At 43.6% G+C, this 23606-nt stretch overlaps 1 protein-coding gene across 3 annotated transcripts in view; it reads left to right on the top strand.

The window, feature by feature from the left end:
* Nucleotides 1-556: 556 nt before the first annotated feature.
* LOC121545073 (kinesin-like protein KIF26B) overlaps nt 557-23606 on the top strand; it is a 150927-nt gene continuing 127877 nt past the window's right edge. For all 3 annotated transcript variants that reach the window (XM_041855442.2, XM_041855441.2, XM_041855440.2), the window contains exons 1-2: nt 557-1080; nt 1469-1864. In XM_041855442.2, coding sequence (XP_041711376.1) covers nt 1021-1080; nt 1469-1864 — 456 coding nt within the window. In that variant the 5' untranslated portion in view covers nt 557-1020. The remainder of the gene's footprint in view (nt 1081-1468; nt 1865-23606) is intronic.

Here is a 23606-nt window from a genome sequence, read left to right as displayed (position 1 = left end):
GACACCACCACCCCTTATGTGCATTATCCTCAAAATGCGAAACACAAATGAACTGAATGAGGCTATTCATGAATAGGACGATAAACTGGAGCTTTTTTGGGGTTTAAATTGAATGATTGTGTTCTGTGTAAAACCTCTCCAATTAGTGATTTAATACTACCTCATTGCATAGAAAGACCTTGTTTCTGTGGTAGTGGTGGTGGTGGTGACGATGATGATGATGATGAGTATTTATGAATGATATTCCTGATTAGGCCTAAACCTCTTAGATACAATTAAACATAGCCCACCCCTGATATAGGTACTTTTTTTTAATGCACATTACAATCTTGCAACCTTAGTCTATAATAGGCGACGCAGCTGTACTACCTCCCTCCCTAGTCAGCATTTACCCCCTCCAAAAGTTGACATAGGAAAAATTAGCTGCCACCTGTCAGTCATCCAAGCATTAATACGCTATTGGTCCGCCAGTGAGAAGGGGGCAGAGAGGACCCTCCCCCAGCCAGATGTGAGCGCCTCTCTCCCAGTCTGCACCTCTGGCTTCAAATGAGCACGGAGCCTCCTGCAGTCTGCAGGCGTACAGACAGCCAGAGGAATAACACCGCTGTGCCTCTGCTCTGCTTCGGACTCTGGTGGGCTATAGCGCTGCAGACGCGGCGTCCCCACTGTCTCAACGCTAAGCCTGTGCGGCAGCGGCAGAATTCACTCTCTACCGCCCTGCCTGCTGCACTTCGCCGCTCCCAGAGAGAAAAACCCGTCTGTACCCCACTTTCAAGACCTTAAAGGAGACCGTAAATTGGAACTAATTATTGCGCCTATTGGATCAATTTGAGTGGAATTACTGTTAGGTTATTGTTTTTCATGGTTGAATACAGTAGGCTATATGGATACCCAATCTGCGTGATTGAGAAGCACGCGGAGGGGCGTGGAATTAATTGAAATCGATTTGGTCTTCTTGGATGTAAACCAAACGAGATTTCTTTCTCCCCACTCCTCCCTTCCCCTCTCCTCACCTTCAGCATGACTTCTCTGTCTGGGACCAAAGAGAGGTCTGTGACCAGCAGGATCAGAAAATACGGGGTAAGTATTTCTCAGTAATACTAGTTTAAGTGGATTGGATGATTATATCAATAACAATTGTGGCAACAACAATGGTGAGTCGTGCAGTACTGCTGAGCGCTCATTCATTCCAACAGAGCAGTAACGGTATGCTTGCTACAGGTTTGAATGTAGGTAGGCAATTAATTACTGCGGCGAAGCGGGTAGGCTATAGCTAGGGAACGCAAATATCATACTCACCTTTAGTTTGTTTTGTAATGCTTTTTGCAATATGTGTACAAACTTTAGTTTTTTCGTCTGTGGTGCTATTTATTAACATTGCGAAGACTGCGTCTAGTGAGTTATCAACCGTCTCCCCAATTTAAATGGTCCATTAAAGGTAGGATTGTCTTTACGGTGCTCCAAACAGATGACCGACACCTCCCCGACAAAATCAGCCTCCTTCTCCCCGGAGACATGGTACAGAAAGGCCTACGAGGAGTCCCGGACCGGCAGCCGACCCGCTCCAGAGGGAGCCGGCTCTATGCCCAGCTCCACAGGCACCCCCTCCCCAGGATCTGGCACCTCTTCCCCGGGCTCCTTCTCTGGTTCCCCCGGGACCATATCTCCAGGGATCGGGACCGGTTCCCCTGGGTCTCTGGGTGACTCGCCAGGTTTCGGTACAGGTTCGCCGGGCTCTGGCAGCGGGAGCTCCCCTGGTTCTGAGAGAGAGAGGAGGATATGGTGTGAGAACTGCAATGCCCGGCTGGCGGAACTGAAGAGACAGGCGTTGAAGCTACTGATTCCCGGCCCCTACTCCAGCAAGGTAAGCCCGGCTATATGCACTGCTGCCCGGCTATAGCATCCTCTGAATCTGGCGAACTCTCCAAAGACCATCAGACATCACTATGGTGTACCATATTGGGAATTTAGACATCTCCATACATGGCACAGGGCATGACTGTTCTCTGTGTCCATGTAAAGGACGCATGATATGAGGAGTGAGTTGGGAAATGGTAAATCTGACTACTGCCCTGTTTGGTCGAGGCTGTGTTGTGCTTGGGCTGAAGAGCCAGATAACCAATGGGAAAAGCTCAGTTCAAAGGCAAACAGCCTATAGCTGTTTCTAGTCCATCAGCTTTATCCAAAATGTAAATCAATTAGTTCCATTTGCTTCATTACGCATCTTTTTGTATAGCGATTAATATAATGGATTATTGCCATTAGGCCTATATTTTTTTACGGGTTCATTGTTGGGTTCTTTTCTGTTGGATAGAACCATTTGGCTACCCATTTATTTGTATTTTCCACTATCTCCCATCGGAACCCATAAATGAATACCAGGGCTTTTTATATAGATTGTAGGAGGCACAGACTCGTTTCACTGTGCAGGTGTTTGTGTGTATATATTTGTGTGTGTGTGTGTGTGTGTGCACGCAATGCGTGCCTGTGCTCGCGCGTGATTGTGTGCGCGCCTGCGTGTGTGTGCGTAAAGAGGTTCTCTCGCTATAGAGCACAATACGCCTATATGCTTGATTGTGCGCTTTTTTGAGCATGTTGCGGATGTTAGGTGGCCTTGCCAAGTTCTCTGCATTGCCAGGAGTCTAGGCCCTACAGAGTGACGAATGCAGCCCGCGGGGGCGGTGTTAATTGGTTACAAATAACAGCGTTCTGTGCGGCACAGCGCGAATACTGTAAACCCAGAGAGAACAGAGGAATCGCGTCATGATCCTGGCTGCTGTAAAAAGACCGCAGGGGGGAGGGGTGGTACTGGTGGGATCCCAATTAAAACCGATAAAAATTAGATCGGTTTTGACTCCCAATGTGCCTTAATTGGCCCATTTATAAACTGGTTTATTCTGAGTGCTTATAAACTCAACCTTATATTTAACTCAATCTTTCTCTGAACCATCTCACCATTCTAGCCCAGCCTAACCATGGTCCTTAAAAGTTAAATAACATTTACCCTGATACTTTATTTGGGAACAAGTGTGGTTGAAGTACACTACCGGTCAAAAGTTTTAGAACACCTACTCATTCAAGTGTTTTTCTTAATTTTTTTACTATTTTCGGCATTGTAGAATAATAGTGAAGACATCAAAACTATGAAATAACACCTATGGAATCATGTAGTAACCAAAAAAGTGTTAAACCAATCAAAATATATTTTATATTTGAGATTCTTCGAATAGCCACCCTTTGCCTTGATTTGTTTAACACTTTTTTGGTTACTACATGATTCCATATGTGTTATTTCATAGTTTTGATGTCTTCACTATTATTCTACAATGTAGAAAATAGTAAAAATAAAGAAAAACCCTTGAATGAGTAGGTGTTCTAAAACTTTTGAACGGTAGTGTAGGCCTAGGGTTCTCTCCATACTCTGCCATTCCAGTGTGGTTTTATCTACAGTAGGCCCTACTTGTTTGTTGGCAATAGAGAAGGTTGCTCTGAGACATGGTTGGTGACCGTGGTCACTGTGGTCAGTGCACAGGTGATGAGTGAGTGGTAGGCCTATAAGTGAGGGAGCACCTGGGCTGAGTTCAGTAGGCGGACGTTGCAGATAGAATTGTCATCAATAGAGCTGATACGATCCCTTATTCTAAATGTCAGAGAGGGGTGTTTGTTCTACATGCTGTATTTCTATCTGAAATCAATGTTGCACAACATTGTATCCCGCTGAACGCGCCCCAGGAGCCTATGGAGCGGAGGAGCTCACCTATCAGAACAGACAACCAGGGGTGAATTCGGGGGTGTTGGACATTCATACAGTGAGACAACACACAGTGGAAATTGAACAGATTTCTATTAAAATCATAGTGGGAACTGGGAGAAACAAAAAATGTTGGGACAATTTCACCACCTCGTGACCTTGGGACTATAAGGTTCTATCTGCGTAAAGCATAGTTCTGAGATCTTCAACATCAAAGTTTTCACATCCCAGATCTCAGAACTGTTTTGTAGTAAATTCTTCTTTCTTAAAGACAACTGTAGCTATTTGAATACATAAATGATAGAATAACACTATTTTACCAAGATAGAGTCAGAACACATCATCAAATACATTAAGAAATGTATTATGCTCATCAGACATATTAATAACTGTCATCACTGAACAACGATGTGGCAACATTTAATTTAAGGATTTTTACAGTTCAAAAGGATTTATGCAAGCATTTCGCTTCACCTGCGATAACATCTGCAAATCTGTGTACGCGACCAATAAACTTTGATTTGGTTTGTTTTAGTAAAAAAAAAATCACTTACAATTTACTTCAACATTTTTTTTACATCACAGACATATGAAGGACCATCTAAAGATGAATTATATGTGACTAACTCATTTTTGACAAAAATGTCAGATAGAACCTTTAAGGTCTCGACCTGCAAAATCCCAATCTAACATCTGGATCTGGACTTGAACAATTAATTGTCTTATTGATTAAGTCAATAGAAATGGTACATGATGTTTGCATGAGCACCTGCTGGAAGCTGCAGGTTTAGTGAGGGGGTCATATGGAGCATGGTATTGTAAAGGGTGGAAGAATCTCAGTGTTTAGTCGTGTGTGTGTGTGTGTGTGTGTGCGTGCGTGCTTTTGTGTGTGTGTGTGTGTGCACATTTATGTGTGTGTGTGTGTGGGGGTTCAGATAAAGTTGACATTTTTCCTAGCCTCCATTACATAGTGGTAATTGACTGGAAAGTGTGAGTATGTAGTATTATCGTGGATTACAGGGTGAACATTTGACACTCTCCCAGTGAATTACACTCAGCAGGTAAATGCACAGGCTTTCACATCGAATGATAATTAATAGAACAGACAAAACAGACTTTTCCATTCAGAGCAATATTGGAGGGCAGCCATATTGGGTGGGCCATTTGGAATGGTCGAAACTTATCATCAGCGTCATCATCATCATCAGCGTCGCCATCATTGTCATCATTGTCATCAGCATCAGCATCAGTATCATTATTATTGGAGGCCAGTCATATAAAAAAAAAATATATATGTATTTATTTATTAATTTTTTTATTTTTTGTCATTTAAATTGTTTTTATTAACCCATCCATATTTGTCCTCTTCAGAGGACAAGTATGTACTTTTTTTTTTAAACAGCTTTTCTGCTACATATACATACATTTTACATATATAGTTTGGGGTCACTTAGAAATTTCCATGTTTTCTAAAGAAAAGCAAATTTTTTGTCCATTAAAATAACATCAAATTGATCAGAAATACAGTGTAGACATTGTTAATGTTGGAAATGGCTATTGTAGCTGGAAATGGCTGATTTTTTATGGAATATCTACATAGGCGTACAGAGGCCCATTATCAGCAACCATCAGTCCTGTGTTCCAATGGCACGTTGTGTTTGCTAATCCAAGTTTATCATTTTAAAAGGCAAATTGATCATTAGAAAACCCTTTTGCAATTATGTTAGCACAGCTGAAAACTGTTGTGCTGATTAAAGAAGCAATTAAACTGGCCTTATTGAGACTAGTTGAGTATCTGGAGCATCAGCAATTGTGGGTTCGATTACAGAATCAAAATGTCCAGAAACAAATAACTTTCTTCTGAAATTCGTCAGTCTATTCTTGTTCTGAGAAATGAAGGCTATTCCATGCGAGAAATTGCCAAGAAACTGAAGATCTCGTACAACGCTGTGTACTACTCCCTTAACAGAACCGCGCAAACTGACTCTAATCAGACTAGAAAGAGGAGTGGGAGGCCCCGGTGCACAACTGAGCAAGAGGACAAATACATTAGAGTGTCTAGTTTGAGAAACAGGTCCTCAACTGGCAGCTTCATTAAATAGTACCTGCAAAATACCAGTCTCAACGTCAACAGTGAAGAGGCGACTCCGGGATGCTGACCTTCTAGGCAGAGTTGCAAAGAAAAAGCCATATCTCAGACTGGCCCATCTTATTCTTTAATTTTTATTGGCCAGTCTGAGATATGGCTTTTTCTTTGCAACTCTGCCTAGAAGGTCAGCATCCCGGAGTCGCCTCTTCACTGTTGACGTTGAGACTGGTGTTATATTCTCTTTTTCACGACTTCCTCCGAGGCTGCCTCCTCTCCTTGTATCGGGCAGGCTTCGGCGTTTGTCGTCACCGGCCTTCTAGCCACTGCCGCTCCTCATCTCATCATTCCATTTGTTTTGTCTTGTTTATTACACACACCTGTTTCCTATCCCCTCATCAGTACCTGTATAAGTGTTCCTTCTGCCCCCTTGTATTTGTGTGTGATTGTTTATTGTGGAGGTTCGATCAGCTCAGTAGAGCTCTTTGTTATTTGGAATCGCCGGGTTATTTTCACCCGTGTGCTTCGTTGTTTCCAGTGCGCCTGTTTTTCCTCACTGAAGTGTTTGACGCATTGCTGCGTACTACTGTGTTCAGAATAAACCTTTTATTCTGTGATTTTCCCTCCTTCGCCTGACTCCTTCAAATCACCCATCACACTCTTTTAGCCAGGTAAAAATGTATCTTCTTTTTTTACGATCTGCTAAGCCATTACAATTGTAACTGGCTATACTTATTTCCCCACTTAACATAATGATAACCAAGTTTCAACTACACTTACCACAACCAATGTTTGTAAATTTACCATTAAAAAGCACCATGATGATTAAGTGTCCATATAGCTGTACCATAATATTTGCACTGTTACGCATACTGTAGCTGCAACTTTGTAAACCTCCAATTGTCCTAATATTCAACCCACTAAAACTTCCCCCCATATCTAGGTCTATTGTCACTAAGACCGTCAGACCATCTCCCTGACTCATGACGCACCTTTGCGTCCTAAGGCAAACCCTTGGCTGCAATTGGCATAGGCCAGAGGGAAATATGGGCAGTCCCATGATAACATAATTCAATACTGCCACCCTTCACTAACACATTCAAAGCCCTGTAGGTCTATTGCATATCTATGAGGGTGCTTTTTAAGAGAAATAACCAAAAAACATGGAAAACGGTCAGAAAAAAACAACAATAATAGATCATATTAATAGAAATAATAACAGCACAATCTTATAAATGCATGCTCATATTTAGAAAGTCCTAGCAAGGCTATAAGCATGTCAGCCCAGCCTGCTCAGTTCATTGGATCCAATTGTTGAAAATTCGTTGAAAAGATGAAGAGAAAACAACCTGGGGAGAACAAGTATTTGATACACTGCCGATTTTGCAGGTTTTCCTACTTACAAAGCATGTAGAGGTCTGTAATTTTTATCATAGGTACACTTCAACTGTGAGAGACGGAATCTAGAAAATCACATTGTATGATTTTTATGTAATGAATTTGCATTTTATTGTATGACATAAGTATTTGATACATCAGAAAAGCAGAACTTAATATTTGGTACAGAAACCTTTGTTTGCAATTACAGAGATCATACGTTTCCTGTAGGTCTTGACCAGGTTTGCATACACTGCAGCAGGGATTTTGGCCCACTCCTCCATACAGACCTTCTCCAGATCCTTCAGGTTTCGGGGCTGTCGCTGGGCAATACGGACTTTCAGCTCCCTCCAAATACTTTCTATTGGGTTCAGGTCTGGAGACTGGCTAGGCCACTCCAGGACCTTGAGATGCTTCTTACGGAGCCACTCCTTAGTTGCCCTGGCTGTGTGTTTCGGGTCGTTGTCATGCTGGAAGACCAGCCATGACCCATCTTCAATGCTCTTACTGAGGGAAGGAGGTTGTTGGCCAATATCTCGCGATACATGGCCCCATCCATCCTCCCCTCAATACGGTGCAGTCGTCCTGTCCCCTTTGCAGAAAAGCATCCCCAAAGAATGATGTTTCCACCTCCATGCTTCACGGTTGGGATGGTGTTCTTGGGGTTGTACTCATCCTTCTTCTTCCTCCAAACATGGCGAGTGGAGTTGAGACCAAAAAGCTCTATTTTTGTCTCATCAGACCACATGACCTTCTCCCATTCCTCCTCTGGATCATCCAGATGGTCATTGGCAAACTTCAGACGGTCCTGGACATGCGCTGGCTTGAGCAGGGGGACCTTGCGTGCGCTGAAGGATTTTAATCCATGACGGCGTAGTGTTTTACTAATGGTTTTCTTTGAGACTGTGGTCCCAGCTTTCTTCAGGTCATTGACCAGGTCTTGCCGTGTAGTTCTGGGCTGATCCCTCACCTTCCTCATGATCATTGATGCCCCACGAGGTGAGATCTTGCATGGAGCCCCAGACCGAGGGTGATTGACCGTCATCTTGAACTTCTTCCATTTTCTAATAATTGCGCCAACAGTTGTTGCCTTCTCACCAAGCTGCTTGCCTATTGTCCTGTAGCCCATCCCAGCCTTGTGCAGGTGTACAATTCTATCCCTGATGTCCTTACACAGCTCTCTGGTCTTGGCCATTGTGGAGAGGTTGGAGTCTGTTTGATGATTGAGTGTGTGGACAGGTGTCTTTTATACAGGTAACGAGTTCAAACAGGTGCAGTTAATACAGGTAATGAGTGGAGAACAGGAGGGCTTCTTAAAGAAAAACGAACAGGTCTGTGAGAGCCGGAATTCTTACTGGTTGGTAGGTGATCAAATACTTATGTCATGCAATTACTTAAAAATCATACAATGTGATTTTCTGGATTTTTGTTTTAGATTCCGTCTCTCACAGTTGAAGTGTTACAATTACAGACCTCTACATGCTTTGTAAGTAGGAAAACCTGCAAAATCGGCAGTGTATCAAATACTTGTTCTCCCCACTGTATATCGCAAGACCAGTTCTTTGTGTCCATTACATGCAAGACATATTTCATGTCGTCCTCATTATATCCTGTTTTATTCCGACAAAAAAGGAAGGAGGAAAAAGGAACATAGATTCTAACGGCCGCTAATAACTGCCAGTAAAAAGTAGTCTTAGGCATCGCACTACCCATAAAGGAATGCCTAAGTTTAACTTACAATCGACTCTGACACAGCCATGGCACGATAGCCAAGAATACATGCAGTACTGACAATCCAGAGCGAGTAAACCTGTAAAACCAACCCTCTCTCCACCCACACACATTTTATTTTTATTCCAGGGTCGTTGCTCTATCACCTCGGTTGTTTTACACCTAGGCCTATATCATTAGGATCAAGAATATAAAAGGTAGCCTAAATAGCTTATATAGAAATATATAATATACCTCTCGCTTAAATAAGTGCTTCCATAAGCCAGTTATGGTGTTGGTTCTACCGTTAACTTGAATCAGTTTATCCCAGTGTTAACCAGCCCACCACACATTAAAACAGACAACAACCCTGTTGACAATACCTAATCTATTTGCTGCTGTGTATCGGAAAACAATAATAGGTCCTTTACATTTTTAATATTGAGATTTATTTGTTAAATATAAAAGGATAATGACACCAAATATTTTAGGATCGTATAGGCCTACTCCAATAGAGAACCTAGGGAGGTTTTTCATTCTATAATCCTTCATCCTTACATTAGATCTATTCATATTTATTAAGTTTTATCTTAAAAGCTAATCGTTCCGATTCACATCTGCGAACAAGGGCTGCACTATATAAGAGCTTTTAAGTTATAATATACCCGACCTCTACAATTAGGCCATGTCATATCAACAAATAAATAAAAAACTTGGTATTTCTAATGTACAATCTTCAAATTAACTAAATAAACAATACAAAATAAAAAAGGTCAGTCTTACCCATCTTCGCCTTCCCTTAAATGAAGGGCAGACAGATTGATGATTGGTGTAAAGGGACGTTAGTTGACTTTAGTCGCTGTTTGAGATCTCTGGCTGGGCAACTTTCTTATCAGGAGAGAGATACACAACTGGAATGGTTTGATATGATTAGTTTGTATTCTCATCGTTGGCAAAAAGAGTACTGTTATTATGGAAGGGGCCCTGCAATAGACTAGGGTCCTCCTTTCCAGGGCTGTTCTGGCTCGTACAAAGCTATTAGTGATGGGAAGAGAGAGAGGTTGACCTGAGGGGTTGTTGTTTGGGCAGATCACTGTTGTTCTGACAAGAACATGGCTGGTAGCTAGTAGGTCTCTCGGAGAAGACAGGGGCATGGGTTCTGTCCCAAATGCCACTCTTTTCCCTATATAGTGCACTACTTTTGACCGGAGCCCTTTGGAACCTGGTCAAAAGTAGTGCACTATAAAAGGAATCGGGTACCATTTGTGACGCAGCCATGATGTGTCCATCACTTCTCCTGCATCACTTCTCCTGCTTCCCCCCTCTGACAGAACCAACAGACATGAATATTCTTATGCTAATCATGACCTTCACAGAGCCACTGTAGAGAGACCTGGTTCTCAGTCTCTTCTGAGCATACACACACAACCACACGGGGAACAGAAACAGACACCACACCACACAGTTGAAGAGCGCAACCTGTCACTGCCATGTGTGTCTGCAAGGCTCAGGGTTGGAGGGCGATGGAGAGATGGAATAAGGAAAAAAAAAGGGAAAGAGAGGGAATAAGTGTAGCCTAATTTACCTAATTTGCATGACTAGGTATAGCACAGCAGAGAAGGGCTTTTGCCTCTCCCATTCCTCCTTTCCATCATCTGTCTATTTCTAATGGAGGGATCTGACATCACGGTGTGTGTGTTTGTCTTTTCCTTTCTCTTTGAAGTGGATGTGTTTGTTAGCTGTGCTGTGGTTAAGGTTTATGACTGACCAACCAGCTACAGGAGGGAGGAGGAGGAGGTGGTCTAGCAAGAGAAACAGGGATAGACAATGTATGGGAGGAAGGAGAGAAATGTACGAATAGAGGGAGGGAAGAAGGCAAGAAATGGCCTCTAGAGGGGTTATGTTAGTGATAATGGCAGAGGGAAGGAGGAGGAGAGGGGGGGAGAGATGGAGGGAGAGATGGAGGGAGGAGAGGGGTCAGGGAAAATAGGTAGATGTCAGTGACACCGCATGGGAGGATTTTTATAGACACATTTGTAGCTGGAGGCTCAGAGGCACATCTGGTACCAAAGCTGAAGTCATTCAAGACCTGGTTCCTGTGTTTGTGTGTTTGTGTGTGTGTGTGTGTGTGTGTGTGTGTGTGTGTGTGCACCGTTGTGTGTGTCTAACCCTCAACCACCCACACCCAAATTGTAACTGGTGAGTGGTCTGTTCTTGGTTAGTCAGGTTCAGCTTAGTAAAGTGGATCAGTGTGTGTGTGTGTGTGTGTGTGTGTGACGTGTGTGTGATGTGTGTGTGTGAGCCATAAGGAAAATGTACTAGAATGTAAAAGTAGGAGTGTCGCTGGCTCAGATCCCAGTTTTGGGAGGTTTCATTTCTGTTACTGACTCCCCTGTAACATACAGTACCACCACCTTACAGCAGTGTTTGTGAATTACCACCTAGCCTTGGACAGACAGACAGACAGACAGACAGACAGACAGACAGACAGACAGACAGACACACACACACACACACACACACACACACACACACACACACACACACACACACACACACACACACACACACACACACACACACACACACACACACACACACACACACACACACATACACACACACACACAGTCTTGTACAACTAACCTTGTGGTGAAACACAATTCAGTCCCATTCAAAATCCTATTTTCCCTAACCCCTAACCCTAACCCTAACTCGTACTCTTACCCTAACCCTAACCCTAACCTGAAGCCTAACCTTTACCCGAAAACCTAACCCTAAACCTAACCCTAGCTCCTAACCCTAAACCTAACTCTAACCTTAACACTAAACCCCCTAGAAATAGCATTTGACTTTGTGGGGACCAACAAAATGTCCCCAGTTGGTCAATTTTTTTCTGGTCCCCACAAGAATAGTTAAACCCATCCACACACACACACACACACACACACAGCATCGCTCTCGTAACCGTGGCACCCTCCGTTGCTACAGCAGCGACATATGACAGATGTGAGCTGCATACATATCTCAGTCAATGTTAATGTGCTCTTCACGCATGTGTGTCTGTGTCTGTCTGTGTGTGTGTGTGTGTATGTGTATGTGTGTGTGTGTGTGTGTGTAAGCGTTAATGTCCTCTTCATGCCTCTCAGGTGGGAAAGGCATTACCATATAAAGAGGTCCCCTCAATACAGCGAGAAGGGATGGATGGATGAAAAAGAAAGAGGGAGGGATGCTGATGTCGGCTGAATCCAAGAGCTTCTCATACAGACTTCTTAATGGCTCTTTCTGTATCGTCTCTCTCACTTTGCTCTCCTTTTCACTATCACTTGCTCTCTCTCTCTTTGAAGTGTCACCCTCCACACTTCTCAACTTCTCTTTCATTTCGTCTCTCTCTCACTTTCCATCAAATTGATCAGAAATACAGTGTAGACATTGTTAATGTTGTAAATGGCTATTGTAGCTGATTTTTTATGGAATATCTACATAGGCTTGCAGAGGCTAATTATCAGCAACCATCAGTCCTGTGTTCCAATGGCACGTTGTGTTTGCTAATCCAAGTTTATCATTTTAAAAGGCTAATTGATCATTAGAAAACCCTTTTGCAAATATGTTAGCACAGCCTTTTAAAATGATAAACTTGGATTAACAAACACAACGTGCCATTGGAACACAGGACTGATGGTTGTTGATATTGGGCCTCTGTACGCCTATGTAGATATTCCATAAAAAATCAGCCGTTTCCAGCTACAATAGCCATTTACAACTTTAACAACGTCTACACTGTATTTCTGATCAATTTTATGTTATTTTAATGGACAAAAAAAATGCCTTTCTTTCGAAAACAAGGACATTTCTAAGTGACCCCAAACTTGTGAACGGTAGTGTAGGTATAGTTTTTTGTGTGCTCTAGGGCAATGGTGTCTAGAAGGAATTTGTATTTGTGGTCCTGGCAACTGGGCCTTTTTTGGAACACCATTATTTTCTCTCTCTCTCTCTCTCTCTCTCTCTCTCTCTCTCTCTCTCTCTCTCTCTCTCTCTCTCTCTCTCTCTCTCTCTCTCTCTCTCTCTCTCTCTCTCTCTCTCTCTACACACACACACACACACACACACACACACACACACACACACACAGCAGAATGAACACACAGTGATTCAGCAGCTCCCTATATATCTGTGTCCCAAACACTGCAGTCTCTCCCCCAGAAACACTGACTTATTTTAAGACAATGAATGTCTGACATAATCAATTACAGCAGCCGATGAGCCGTGTGTGTGTCTGTGTGTGTGGTTGTGGGTGTGTGTCTGTGTGTGTGGTTGTGGGTGTGTGGGTGTGTGTCTGTGTGTGTGGTTGTGGGTGTGTGTCTGTGTGTGTGGTTGTGGGTGTGTGTCTGTGCCTCTCTCCATAGTTTTGGGTCTGTGAGTGTACTAGTGTGTAAAGGAGAATGTGTGTTTCTCTAAGAGAAGTGTTTTTTCTGTTTCTTTTCTTGAGGCCAAATACGGTCTGCTTAGATGTAGATCAGTCCACGCACATATACACACACACACACACACACACACACACACACATATATGCGTGCACACTGGGCAGTGTGATTGTGTCCCAGCAGGTGAGTGTAAGCTGTGAGTTTTCTGCTCCTACTTTATTGGTTTAGACCAGCATGGTTGCACAGGGCTGGAGACACGATCACTACAAGCATTACCCCTCCCTCCCTCCCTCCCTCCCTCCCTCCCTCCCTCCCTCCCTCCCTCCCTCCCTCCCTCCCTCCCTCCTTCTGCCCTTCCTTCCCTGCCCCACTCTACAAGGTCTGTATATGTGTGTGTGTGTGTGTGTGTGTGTGGGTGGTATGACATGATCTTAGATTATCATGCTGCTGTTGGGCTGTCACCCCTATTTCTGCACAGCGTGTGTGTGTTTACAAAAATATGTGGACACCCCTTCAAATTGGTGGATTTGGCTATTTCAGCCACACCCGTTGCTGACAGGTGTATAAAATCGAGCACACAGTCATACAATCTCCAAACATTGGCAGTAGAATGGCCCGTACTGAATAGCTCAGTGTCTTTCAATGTGGCACCGTTATAGGATGCCACCTTTCCAACAAGTCAGTTTGTCAAATTTCTGCCCTGCTAGAGATGCCCCGGTCAACTGTAAGTGCTGTTATTGTGAAGTGGAAACATCTAGGCGCAACAACAGCTCAGCCGCGAAGTGGTAGGCCACACAAACTCGCAGAACAGGACCGCCGAGTGCTGAAGCGCGTAGCTCGTAAAAATTGTCTGTCCTCGGTTGCAATACTCACTACCGAGTTCCAAACTGCCTCTGCAAGTAATGTCAGCACAAGAACTGTTTGTCGGGAGCTTCATTAAATGGGTTTCCATGGCGACCAGCCGCACACAAGCCTAAGATCACCATGCGCAATGCCAAGCATCGGCTGGAGTGGTGTAAAGCTCGCTGCCATTGGACTCTAGAGAAGTGGAAACACGTTCTCTGGAGTGATGAATCATGCTTCACCATCTGGCAGTCCGACAGACGAATCTGGGTTTGGCAAATGCCTGGAGAATGCTACCTGCCCGAATGCATAGTGCCAACTGTAAAGTTTGATGGAGGAGGAATAATGGTCTGGAGCTGTTTTTCATGGTTTGGGGTAGGCCCCTTAGTTCCAGTGAAGGGAAATCTTAACGATACAGCATACAATTACATTCATTGTGGCAACAGTTTGGGGAAGGCCCTTTCCTGTTTCAGCATGACACAAAGCGAGGTCTTTACAGAAATGGTTTGTCGAGATTGGTGTGGAAGAACTTGACTGGCCTGCACAGAGCCCTGACCTCAACCCCATCGAACACCTTTGGGATGAATTGAAACACTGACTGCGAGCCAGGCCTAATCGCCCAACATCAGTGCCCGACCTCACTAATGTTCTTGTGGCTGAATGGTAGCAAGTCCCCGCAGCAATGTTCCAACATCTAGTGGAAAGCCTTCCCAGAAGAGTGGAGGCTGTTATAGCAGCAAAGGGGGGACCAACTCCATTTTAATGTTCGACAAGCAGGTGTCCACATACTTTTGGTCATGTAGTGTATGTGGTGTGATTGACGTGTATTCTCTTCTCTCTATGGAGGTGTAACAGCTGGTTCAGTCAGAGATGGTTTTAGCCTGGTTGGTATTAGCCTTACTGGCTCACTCTACTGAATACATAATTACATGTTACGGCTTCTCTCTCCAAATAGCATATGAAAACAGTACTAGTGTTGTTGTTCCCAGGCAGATGACAGTAGATGTGTGGATGACTAAGCTGTTATTTACAGTAGAGCTAAATGCTCTTCTAACATTATTCTACCTCCTCCTCTCATCTCCCCCAGCTCTCACTGACGCTGGTTGATGGTTATTTCTGAGTCGGAGGTGTTGGAAGTGTCGGAGACTGGAGGAGTGTTTGTGTATGTGTGAGAGAGATATATTATAAATTGAGGGAGAAAGGGGAGGAGGCGAGAGAGAGACAGAGAGAACTTAAACAGTTCTAGCTGTTCAATTATGAAGGTATGACTTGAGAGGGCAAAGCTGGGTCTATAGGGAACCTGATTGACTATGTTCCCTGGGGGCCAGCTCAGTATTATAGCTCAAGGATGGTTGATGTCAGTACAGGGAACACACACAGAAGTAATTACACATAATGGGTTGTGTGATCTCACCTTACTGCTGTTTATACCATATATAACTACAATAGGCTACATCAATATACCTGTCAGTTTTTTTCTTATTTTTTTTGTTTTTTGTTTATTTAACCTTCATTTAACTAGGCAAGTCAGTTAAGAACAAATTCTTATTTACAATGACGGCCTACACCGGCCAAACCCGGACGACGCTCTGCCAATTGTGAGCCGCCCTATGGGACTCCCAATCACGGCCAGTTGTGATACAGCCTGGAATCGAACCAGGAGGTCTGTAGTGATGCCTCAAGCACTGAGATGCAGTGCCTTAGACCACTGCGCCACTCGGGAGCCCAGTTAAAAGTGGGAGCCAGCTGAAAGTAAATGTTTAAATTGTGTGTCAGTATAGATATGACTCTTTGGGGGCTCTAAAGGGGTTGAGATAATGACAAATTATAAAAACAATGAATATTGAAATGCAGTGTTTGTATTCAGATCTAAGGAAAGTAACAGTAGCTTCTCTCTCTCTCTCTCTCTCTCTCTCTCTCTCTCTCTCTCTCTCTCTCTCTCTCTCTCTCTCTCTCTCTCTCTCTCTCTCTCTCTCTCTCTCTCTCTCTCTCTCTCTCTCTCTCTCTCTCTCTCTCTCTCTCTCTCTCTCTCTCTCTCTCTCTGTGGTGAGTTAGTGCAGGAGGCTGCTTAGCTTAAGGGGGAGGAAGGAAGAATAGAGCACAGCTATAGCTACAGGGGCTGAAGAGGAGAAGGATAGCTACAGCAGCCAGCTCACATGAGGCTGCCATAGTGTACTGCAGAAGCAGCTGCCCACTGGGCAAAAACTGGTCGAATCAACATTGTTTCCACCTAATTTCAACCCCAAAATATCTATGTGATGACTAAGAATCAATGTGGAAAACAAACAGGATTTTCAAGAAGTCATCAATGTAAGGGCATTTCGTCTTTTTTTCCACCCAACTTTTAACCTACATCCAATGACATGGTGAAATGTTTTGTTGATTTCACGTTGAATTCACGTTAGTTGACAACTCAACCAAATGTAAATCAAACTAGTCTGTGCTCAGTGGGTAGGTTCAAACTGGGATATGATAAAGAAAATGCTGCTCCCATTAAGTGCTTTATTGCTACGCCAGAATAAAAAATGTTCTGTCTACAGTATCCTTTGTCGGGTTGTTATTTTGGGCCTTAAACAGGTGAACAAACTTGAGCTGTGCATAGGGTTGCAAATTAAAAATTAAAATATAAAAGATCCCAATTTTTGGAGGATACCGGATATCCTGCTGATTTCCTCCTGATTCCGGGGATATTCCAGCCAGGTTTTCTGGAAAAACTGGGAATTTTGGGAAAGTTACCAGATTGTTGCAAACCTAAATGTGCACATCACCCAACACTCACACACACGACTTGTAAAAGGCTTGCTATAGTAGCTAGGTTCAGATAGGGACACAAGTCTCTGTTCTGTTCCACTGATGATGATGTTTATTCCTGTTTAGTTTTTCTTGACCTTTGGCATAATGGAAGCATCTGAGTACGGAGTGTGATCGGGGGGGAGAAAGGAGATGAAGAAGGAACGGGAGGACAAGAAGATCAGAGTAATGACAGATTAAGATGGTAGCTAAGATGTGGTATTTTCCTGCATTCCTTTAGTTTAATTAATGAGAAACTACTTGCACCTGGTTACAAGAGGACTGGACAGCTATGAACTATCCCAGAGTTTCACTTCAGGTTTCAGTCATTTTGTGGAATACCTTTAGTATGCATCATGGTGTGTGTGTGTGTTTGCCCTGTTTTTGACCAGCAGTACAGGGGGGTGGGGTTAGTAGAGGATACAGCTTTAAAGGGTAGAGCCAAAGCCCCTTACACACACCCTGGCTCCCAGAGAGCATGTTTTATGAGCTCTGTAAGTGCATTCCAGAGCTAAATGCACAAGGGTTAAGTGTGTGTGTGTGTGTTGGAGGTGGGGGGTAACCACATGAGTTGGGGGGCACGAAGACAGAGGGTTGTGAGGGGGTTGGGGGGGGGCAACCACAACAAAGGGAGAATGGATATGAGAATTGGGGGTGGGGGGAGATAGGTAGATATTACATTTAGATGAAACTTAAATGGAAGCTGGTTGACATTTGCACTGTGATGATAGCTCATCTTTTACACAGAAAAAGGGAGAGGCAGAGAGAGAGAAACAGAGACAGCTACAGCAACTGCGACAGACTTAGAGACAAAATCAGGGAGAGCTTTTGAATTACTTTGATGGTAAGAGAATATATCTTTGTAGATAATCATCAGCATGGCTGCTTTGTGTCTGCTCTCTATCTAATGTAATGCTAATTTCTGCTTCCTTTACCCGCTGGACTGATAAGATACTGCATATTACGGCTAATGGATTGGAGGTAGAAACACACACACACACACACACACACACAGTGACTGACTGACAGACTAACTGACTGGCTGCCTTGCTGGCTGACTGGAAGACTGGACGACTGGAAGACTTGGTGGGTTCACTTCTCTGCACCCTTCCACCTCCCCTCTGTATCTGCAGATATGGTCCGATTTCTATTGGTAAAGACATGTGAAGACAGCTACAAGCATCCCCCCAGTTTGAAATCAGACAGTTATATAACTGACCATTACAATTGCTGTGCTATTCCTAACTCTCTCCTCTCCCGACCTCCATCCTCCATCCTCCCTCTGTAACAGACATAAATATAATTTGCTGTCCATTCGCTCTCCTCCTCAACAAACAACATCCCTCTCTAGCTCTACTTTGATGTTCTGTTCCCTCTGTTTCCAATCTCTCTGTGAGCGAGGGTGGTTGAGGGATGGGGGATGGAGGGGGAAGGAGAGGAGAGAGGAGAGAGGAGAGATTGCCTGTCTGTTCTGACCTATAACCTCTCTCTAATGGGAAACTGGCCCTTATTAAACCTTTCCAATTACTGAGAGAAGATGCTTAGAGCGGGGCTTGTTTGATCGGGTCTGAAATGGCTGTTGTTTACGGCGCTCTGTTATCGACAATGTGGCCTGGACAGAGACAGGTGATAGAGGGAATAATTGGGAGATAAGTAGGGTTCTCTCTCTCTCTGTCACTCCCTTTTCACTTGGCTCCCTCTCTCTCCCTGACCCTGTTTACGTTTGGATTGGCTCTAATAGGATTGTTTGTGTTTCTGTGAGTGAGTGAGTGTGTGTGTCTGTGTCTGTGTGTGTGATAATATTTGGCTGGTTGGCCTCCATTCTGGACATGTCTGTTTCATTCTGACTACTGGGTTCCCATTGGTGGGGATAATGAATGACAAACTAACCTGTATCTTTCTCTCTCTCTCTCTCTCTCTCTCTCTCTCTCTCTCTCTCTCTCTCTCTCTCTCTCTCTCTCTCTCTCTCTCTCTCTCTCTCTCTCTCTCTCTCTCTCTCGCTCTCGCTCTCTCTCGGTCTGTGGCTCCCTCTGGTCTCCCATGGTAACAGGCAATAAAGAGCACAGTCTCTCATTCGATTCAGATTAGATCAATGCTATAGATGATATATGTATTATAAATGATGAACTGAATTGTCTATACAGTTATTGCAAACCACTATCATACAACAGCGTATACCATCAACAGGGTATTCTTACTGTTTTTGTTCTTGGAGAGTTGGTAGAATGTGTGTCAGTGTGTGTGTGTGTGTGTGTGTGTGTGTGTGTGTGTGTGTGTGTGTGTGTGTGTGTGTGTGTGTGTGTGAGTGTGTGTGTGTGTGTACGTGCCTGTGCCTGTGTGTGTGTGTAGATACCGGGTTCTGGTCCTCCTCAGTAGGCCTTGGTAACCTTGGGATTGAGGGAGGCTGGTAGAGAGGGATGAAACAATGAGAGAAGCAGGAAAAGAGGAGAGCAGGCATAGAGAGACAGTGTTTGGGCCTGGGGTCTGGGAAGATCGATAGCGAGAAAGCAGTGCAGTCTAGATGGGAGAGAAATATATTTCTATTTATTTAACCTTTATTTAACTAGGCAAGTCAGTTAAGAACAAATTCTTATTTACAATGACAGCCTACACCGGACAACGCTGGGCCAATTGTGCGCCGCCCTATGGGACTCCCAATCACAGCCGGTTGTGATACAGCCTGGAATCGAACCAGGGGGTCTGTAGTGACACCTCAAGCACTGAGATGCAGTGCCTTAGACCGCTGCGCCACTCGGGAGCCCACAGATAGGGAGATATGGGAAAAGAGTGAGAGATAGAGAGAGGGTGGAGGGAGAGAGAGAGAGGAGAGGGGGAACAAGTAGAGAAAGAGAAAGAACAGGTAGAGAATGTGGGACAGGTCAGATCGGCGAGAAAGAGAGATAGAGAAAGATATATGTTTTCTCCATTGGGACAATGTGGTGTGGGTTAGAGAGGAGGAGAATGATGGGTTTAGGGAGCTGGTAGAGAGAGATTGAGGGATGGGGGTTAGAAAATGAAATGGAAAGAATTATCAAATATATCCTTTGGAGAGCTCTCTGTTTATTTTTTGATGGATTACATCCAAAATCCAGATTTTTTTTTAGAATAATAATCTTTTGAGTAAGCAAGTTCTTTATTATTTGGTGGGATAGGTTAGAGGAGGTCGAGAGAGACAGATGGAGAGATACTGGACGTGTTAAAGCCACAGAGAGAGAGAAAGCAGGATTGTGTGTGTTTTTTTATGATGATTTTTGTGTGTTTTTATTACTCCTTTTTCATGATATCTAATTGGTAGTTAGTCTTGTCCCATTGCTGCAACTCCCCTACGGACTCGGGAGAGGCAAAGGTCGAGAGCCATGCGTCCTCCAAAACACAACCCTGCCAAGCTGCACTGCTTGCTTAACCCTGAAGCCAGCCGCACCAATGTGTCGGAGGAAACACCGTCTAGCCCTGGCCACATCTGCAGTCGTCATGCCTCCTTGCAGCATGCCTAAGGCACATTCACGCAGATGAGCAGGGACCCTGGGCATCTTTCTTTTGGTGTTTTTCAGAGTCAGTAGAAAGGCCTCTTTAGTGTCCTAAGTTTTCATAACTGTGACCTTAATTGCCTACCGTCTGTAAGCTGTTACTGTCTTAATGACCGTTCCACAGGTGCATGTTGTTATATTTATTTTTACGAATGATCTTTGAAAGAGGGTCCTGAAAAAGGGACGTTTCTTTTTTGCTGAGTTTAGGTGCCCATTGGAAAATCACCCTGGTCTTTTTGGTTGAATCTGTTTTTGAAATTCACTGTTCGACTGAGTGACCTTACAGATAATTCATTCATGCTTCATGTTAAACACTAGTATTGCACACAGAGTCCATTTAAACTATTATGTGAATTTGTGAAGCACATTTTTACTCATTAACTTATTTAGGCATGCCATAATAAAGGGGTTCAATACTTATTGACTCAAGACATTTCAGCTTTTTATTTTTAAGTCATTTGTAAACATTTCTAAAAACACAATTCCACTTTGACATTATGGGTTATTGTGTGACAAAAAATCACAATGTAATCCATTTTAAATTCAGGCTGTAACACAACAAAATGTGGGAAAAAGTCAAGGGGTGTGAATACTGTCTGAAGGCACTTTATATAACTAGACACTACCCATGACTACCCACAGCTCTCATGTGATGTTGACAGTAGATTAATAACAAAGAAAAAACCCATTAGAAACATTTTGTTGGCATGACAACGTGCTACATCAATTACCGTAGATGCAGGGGTGCTTGGGAAATGGTGTCTCAGGCAGCCAGTGCGTGTGTTTGCGTGCATGCGTGTGTGTGTGTGTGTGTGTCTGCCGGCCAGCAAGAGAGACATTATGCTATCTCTGACAGTGCAGCTTGTCAGGTGGAGTGTGTATGTGTGTGGGTGGGGTGGGCAGGGGAATGTATCGAGGGAGCAATGAGACGACTCTCACCTCTGCAGCTTACCGCCACACTCAGACATATCTCTCTCTCAGACATATACCTTCCTCCATCTTTCTTTCCTGTATAATACCTCTCCCCTCCTCCCTTCGTCTCCCTCTGCCTCTCTCCTCCTTTTTTTTCTTTTTTTCTTTTTGGGGGTAGATCAGCTTTATTATTGCAGATAGATTGTAACTTCCATCAATGTAATTGTCTGCATCACAGCTCTTAGCTCCCTCTGTAGATGCCTACTGGACAAATTGATTTGTATTGCTTTTAAGACTTTTAATGAATTTTTTATCTTAAACACATTTTATTCCAGGTAGCTAGTTATGTATACAAAGAAAAGATCAGTCTATAATTTTAATGGTAGGTTTATTTGAACAGTGAGAGACAGAATAACAACAAAATAATCCAGATTTTTTTTTAAATAAATGTATTTGCATTTTAATGAGGGAAATAAGTATTTGACCCCCTCTCAATCAGAAAGATTTCTGGCTCCCAGGTGTCTTTTATACAGGTAACGAGCTGAGATTAGCACACTCTTAAAGGGAGTGCTCCTGATCTCAGCTTGTTACCTGTATAAAAGACACCTGTCCACAGAAGCAATCAATCAATCAGATTCCAAACTCTCCACTATGGCCAAGACCAAAGAGCTCTCCAAGGATGTCAGGGACAAGATTGTAGACCTACACAAGGCTGGAATGGGCTACAAGACCATCGCCAAGCAGCTTGGTGAGAAGGTGACAACAGTTGGTGCGATTATTCGCAAATGGAAGAAACACAAAATAACTGTCAATCTCCCTCGGCCTGGGGCTCCATGCAAGATCTCAACTCGTGGAGTTGCAATGATCATGAGAACGGTGAGGAATCAGCCCAGAACTACACGGGAGGATCTTGTCAATGATCTCAAGGCAGCTGGGACCATAGTCACCAAGAAAACAATTGGTAACACACTACGCCGTGAAGGACTGAAATCCTGCAACGCCCGCAAGGTCCCCCTGCTCAAGAAAGCACATATACAGGACCGTCTGAAGTTTGCCAATGAACATCTGAATGATTCAGAGGAGAACTGGGTGAAAGTGTTGTGGTCAGACGAGACCAAAATCGAGCTCTTTGGCATCAACTCAACTCGCCGTGTTTGGAGGAGGAGGAATGCTGCCTATGACCCCAAGAACACCATCCCCACCGTCAAACATGGAGGTGGAAACATTATGCTTTGGGGGTGTTTTTCTGCTAAGGGGACAGGACATCAAAGGGACGATGGACGGGGCAATGTACCGTCAAATCTTGGGTGAGAACCTCCTTCCCTCAGCCAGGGCATTGAAAATGGGTCGTGGATGGGTATTCCAGCATGACAATGACCCAAAACACACGGCCAAGGCAACAAAGGAGTGGCTCAAGAAGAAGCACATTAAGGTCCTGGAGTTGCCTAGCCAGTCTCCAGACCTTAATCCCATAGAAAATCTGTGGAGGGAGCTGAAGGTTCGAGTTGCCAAACATCAGCCTAGAAACCTTAATGACTTGGAGAAGATCTGCAAAGAGGAGTGGAACAAAATCCCTCCTGAGATGTGTGCAAACCTAACTACAAGAAACGTCTGACCTCTGTGATTGCCAACAAGGGTTTTGCCACCAAGTACTAAGTCATGTTTTGCAGAGGGGTCAAATACTTATTTCCCTCATTAAAATGCAAATCAATTTATAACATTTTTGACATGCGTTTTTCTGGATTTTTTTGTTGTTATTCTGTCTCTCACTGTTCAAATAAACCTACCATTAAAATTATAGACTGATCATGTCTTTGTCAGTGGGCAAACGTACAAAATCAGCAGGGGATCAAATACTTTTTTCCCTCACTGTACATTTTATGGACACATTCAATAATTATATTTTGTTTGTTTTTACTCCTGATCTTCCTCCGATCATTTTCATGATTTCTATTTGCCATATATTTTTCAACTGTACTGTGATGTTTTACAAAACATCTGAACCTTTCTATTCTCATTGTTTCTACAGTTTGTAAATTGAAAATAAACATTTTTGCTAAAAGTATTATTATATTATTGATCGATTGACTATGACTTTTCAGATCACCCAGTAGTGCTATCTGCAGGGTCAGCTCCATGCAAATATTGTAATCCTTCAGCCATTCCTGGACCTGTGTCCAGAAACA

The sequence above is a fragment of the Coregonus clupeaformis genome, chromosome 29 (assembly GCF_020615455.1).
Source record: "Coregonus clupeaformis isolate EN_2021a chromosome 29, ASM2061545v1, whole genome shotgun sequence".
In the NCBI taxonomy this organism is placed as follows: domain Eukaryota; kingdom Metazoa; phylum Chordata; class Actinopteri; order Salmoniformes; family Salmonidae; genus Coregonus; species Coregonus clupeaformis.
This window is presented reverse-complemented; position numbering and strand designations above follow the sequence as displayed.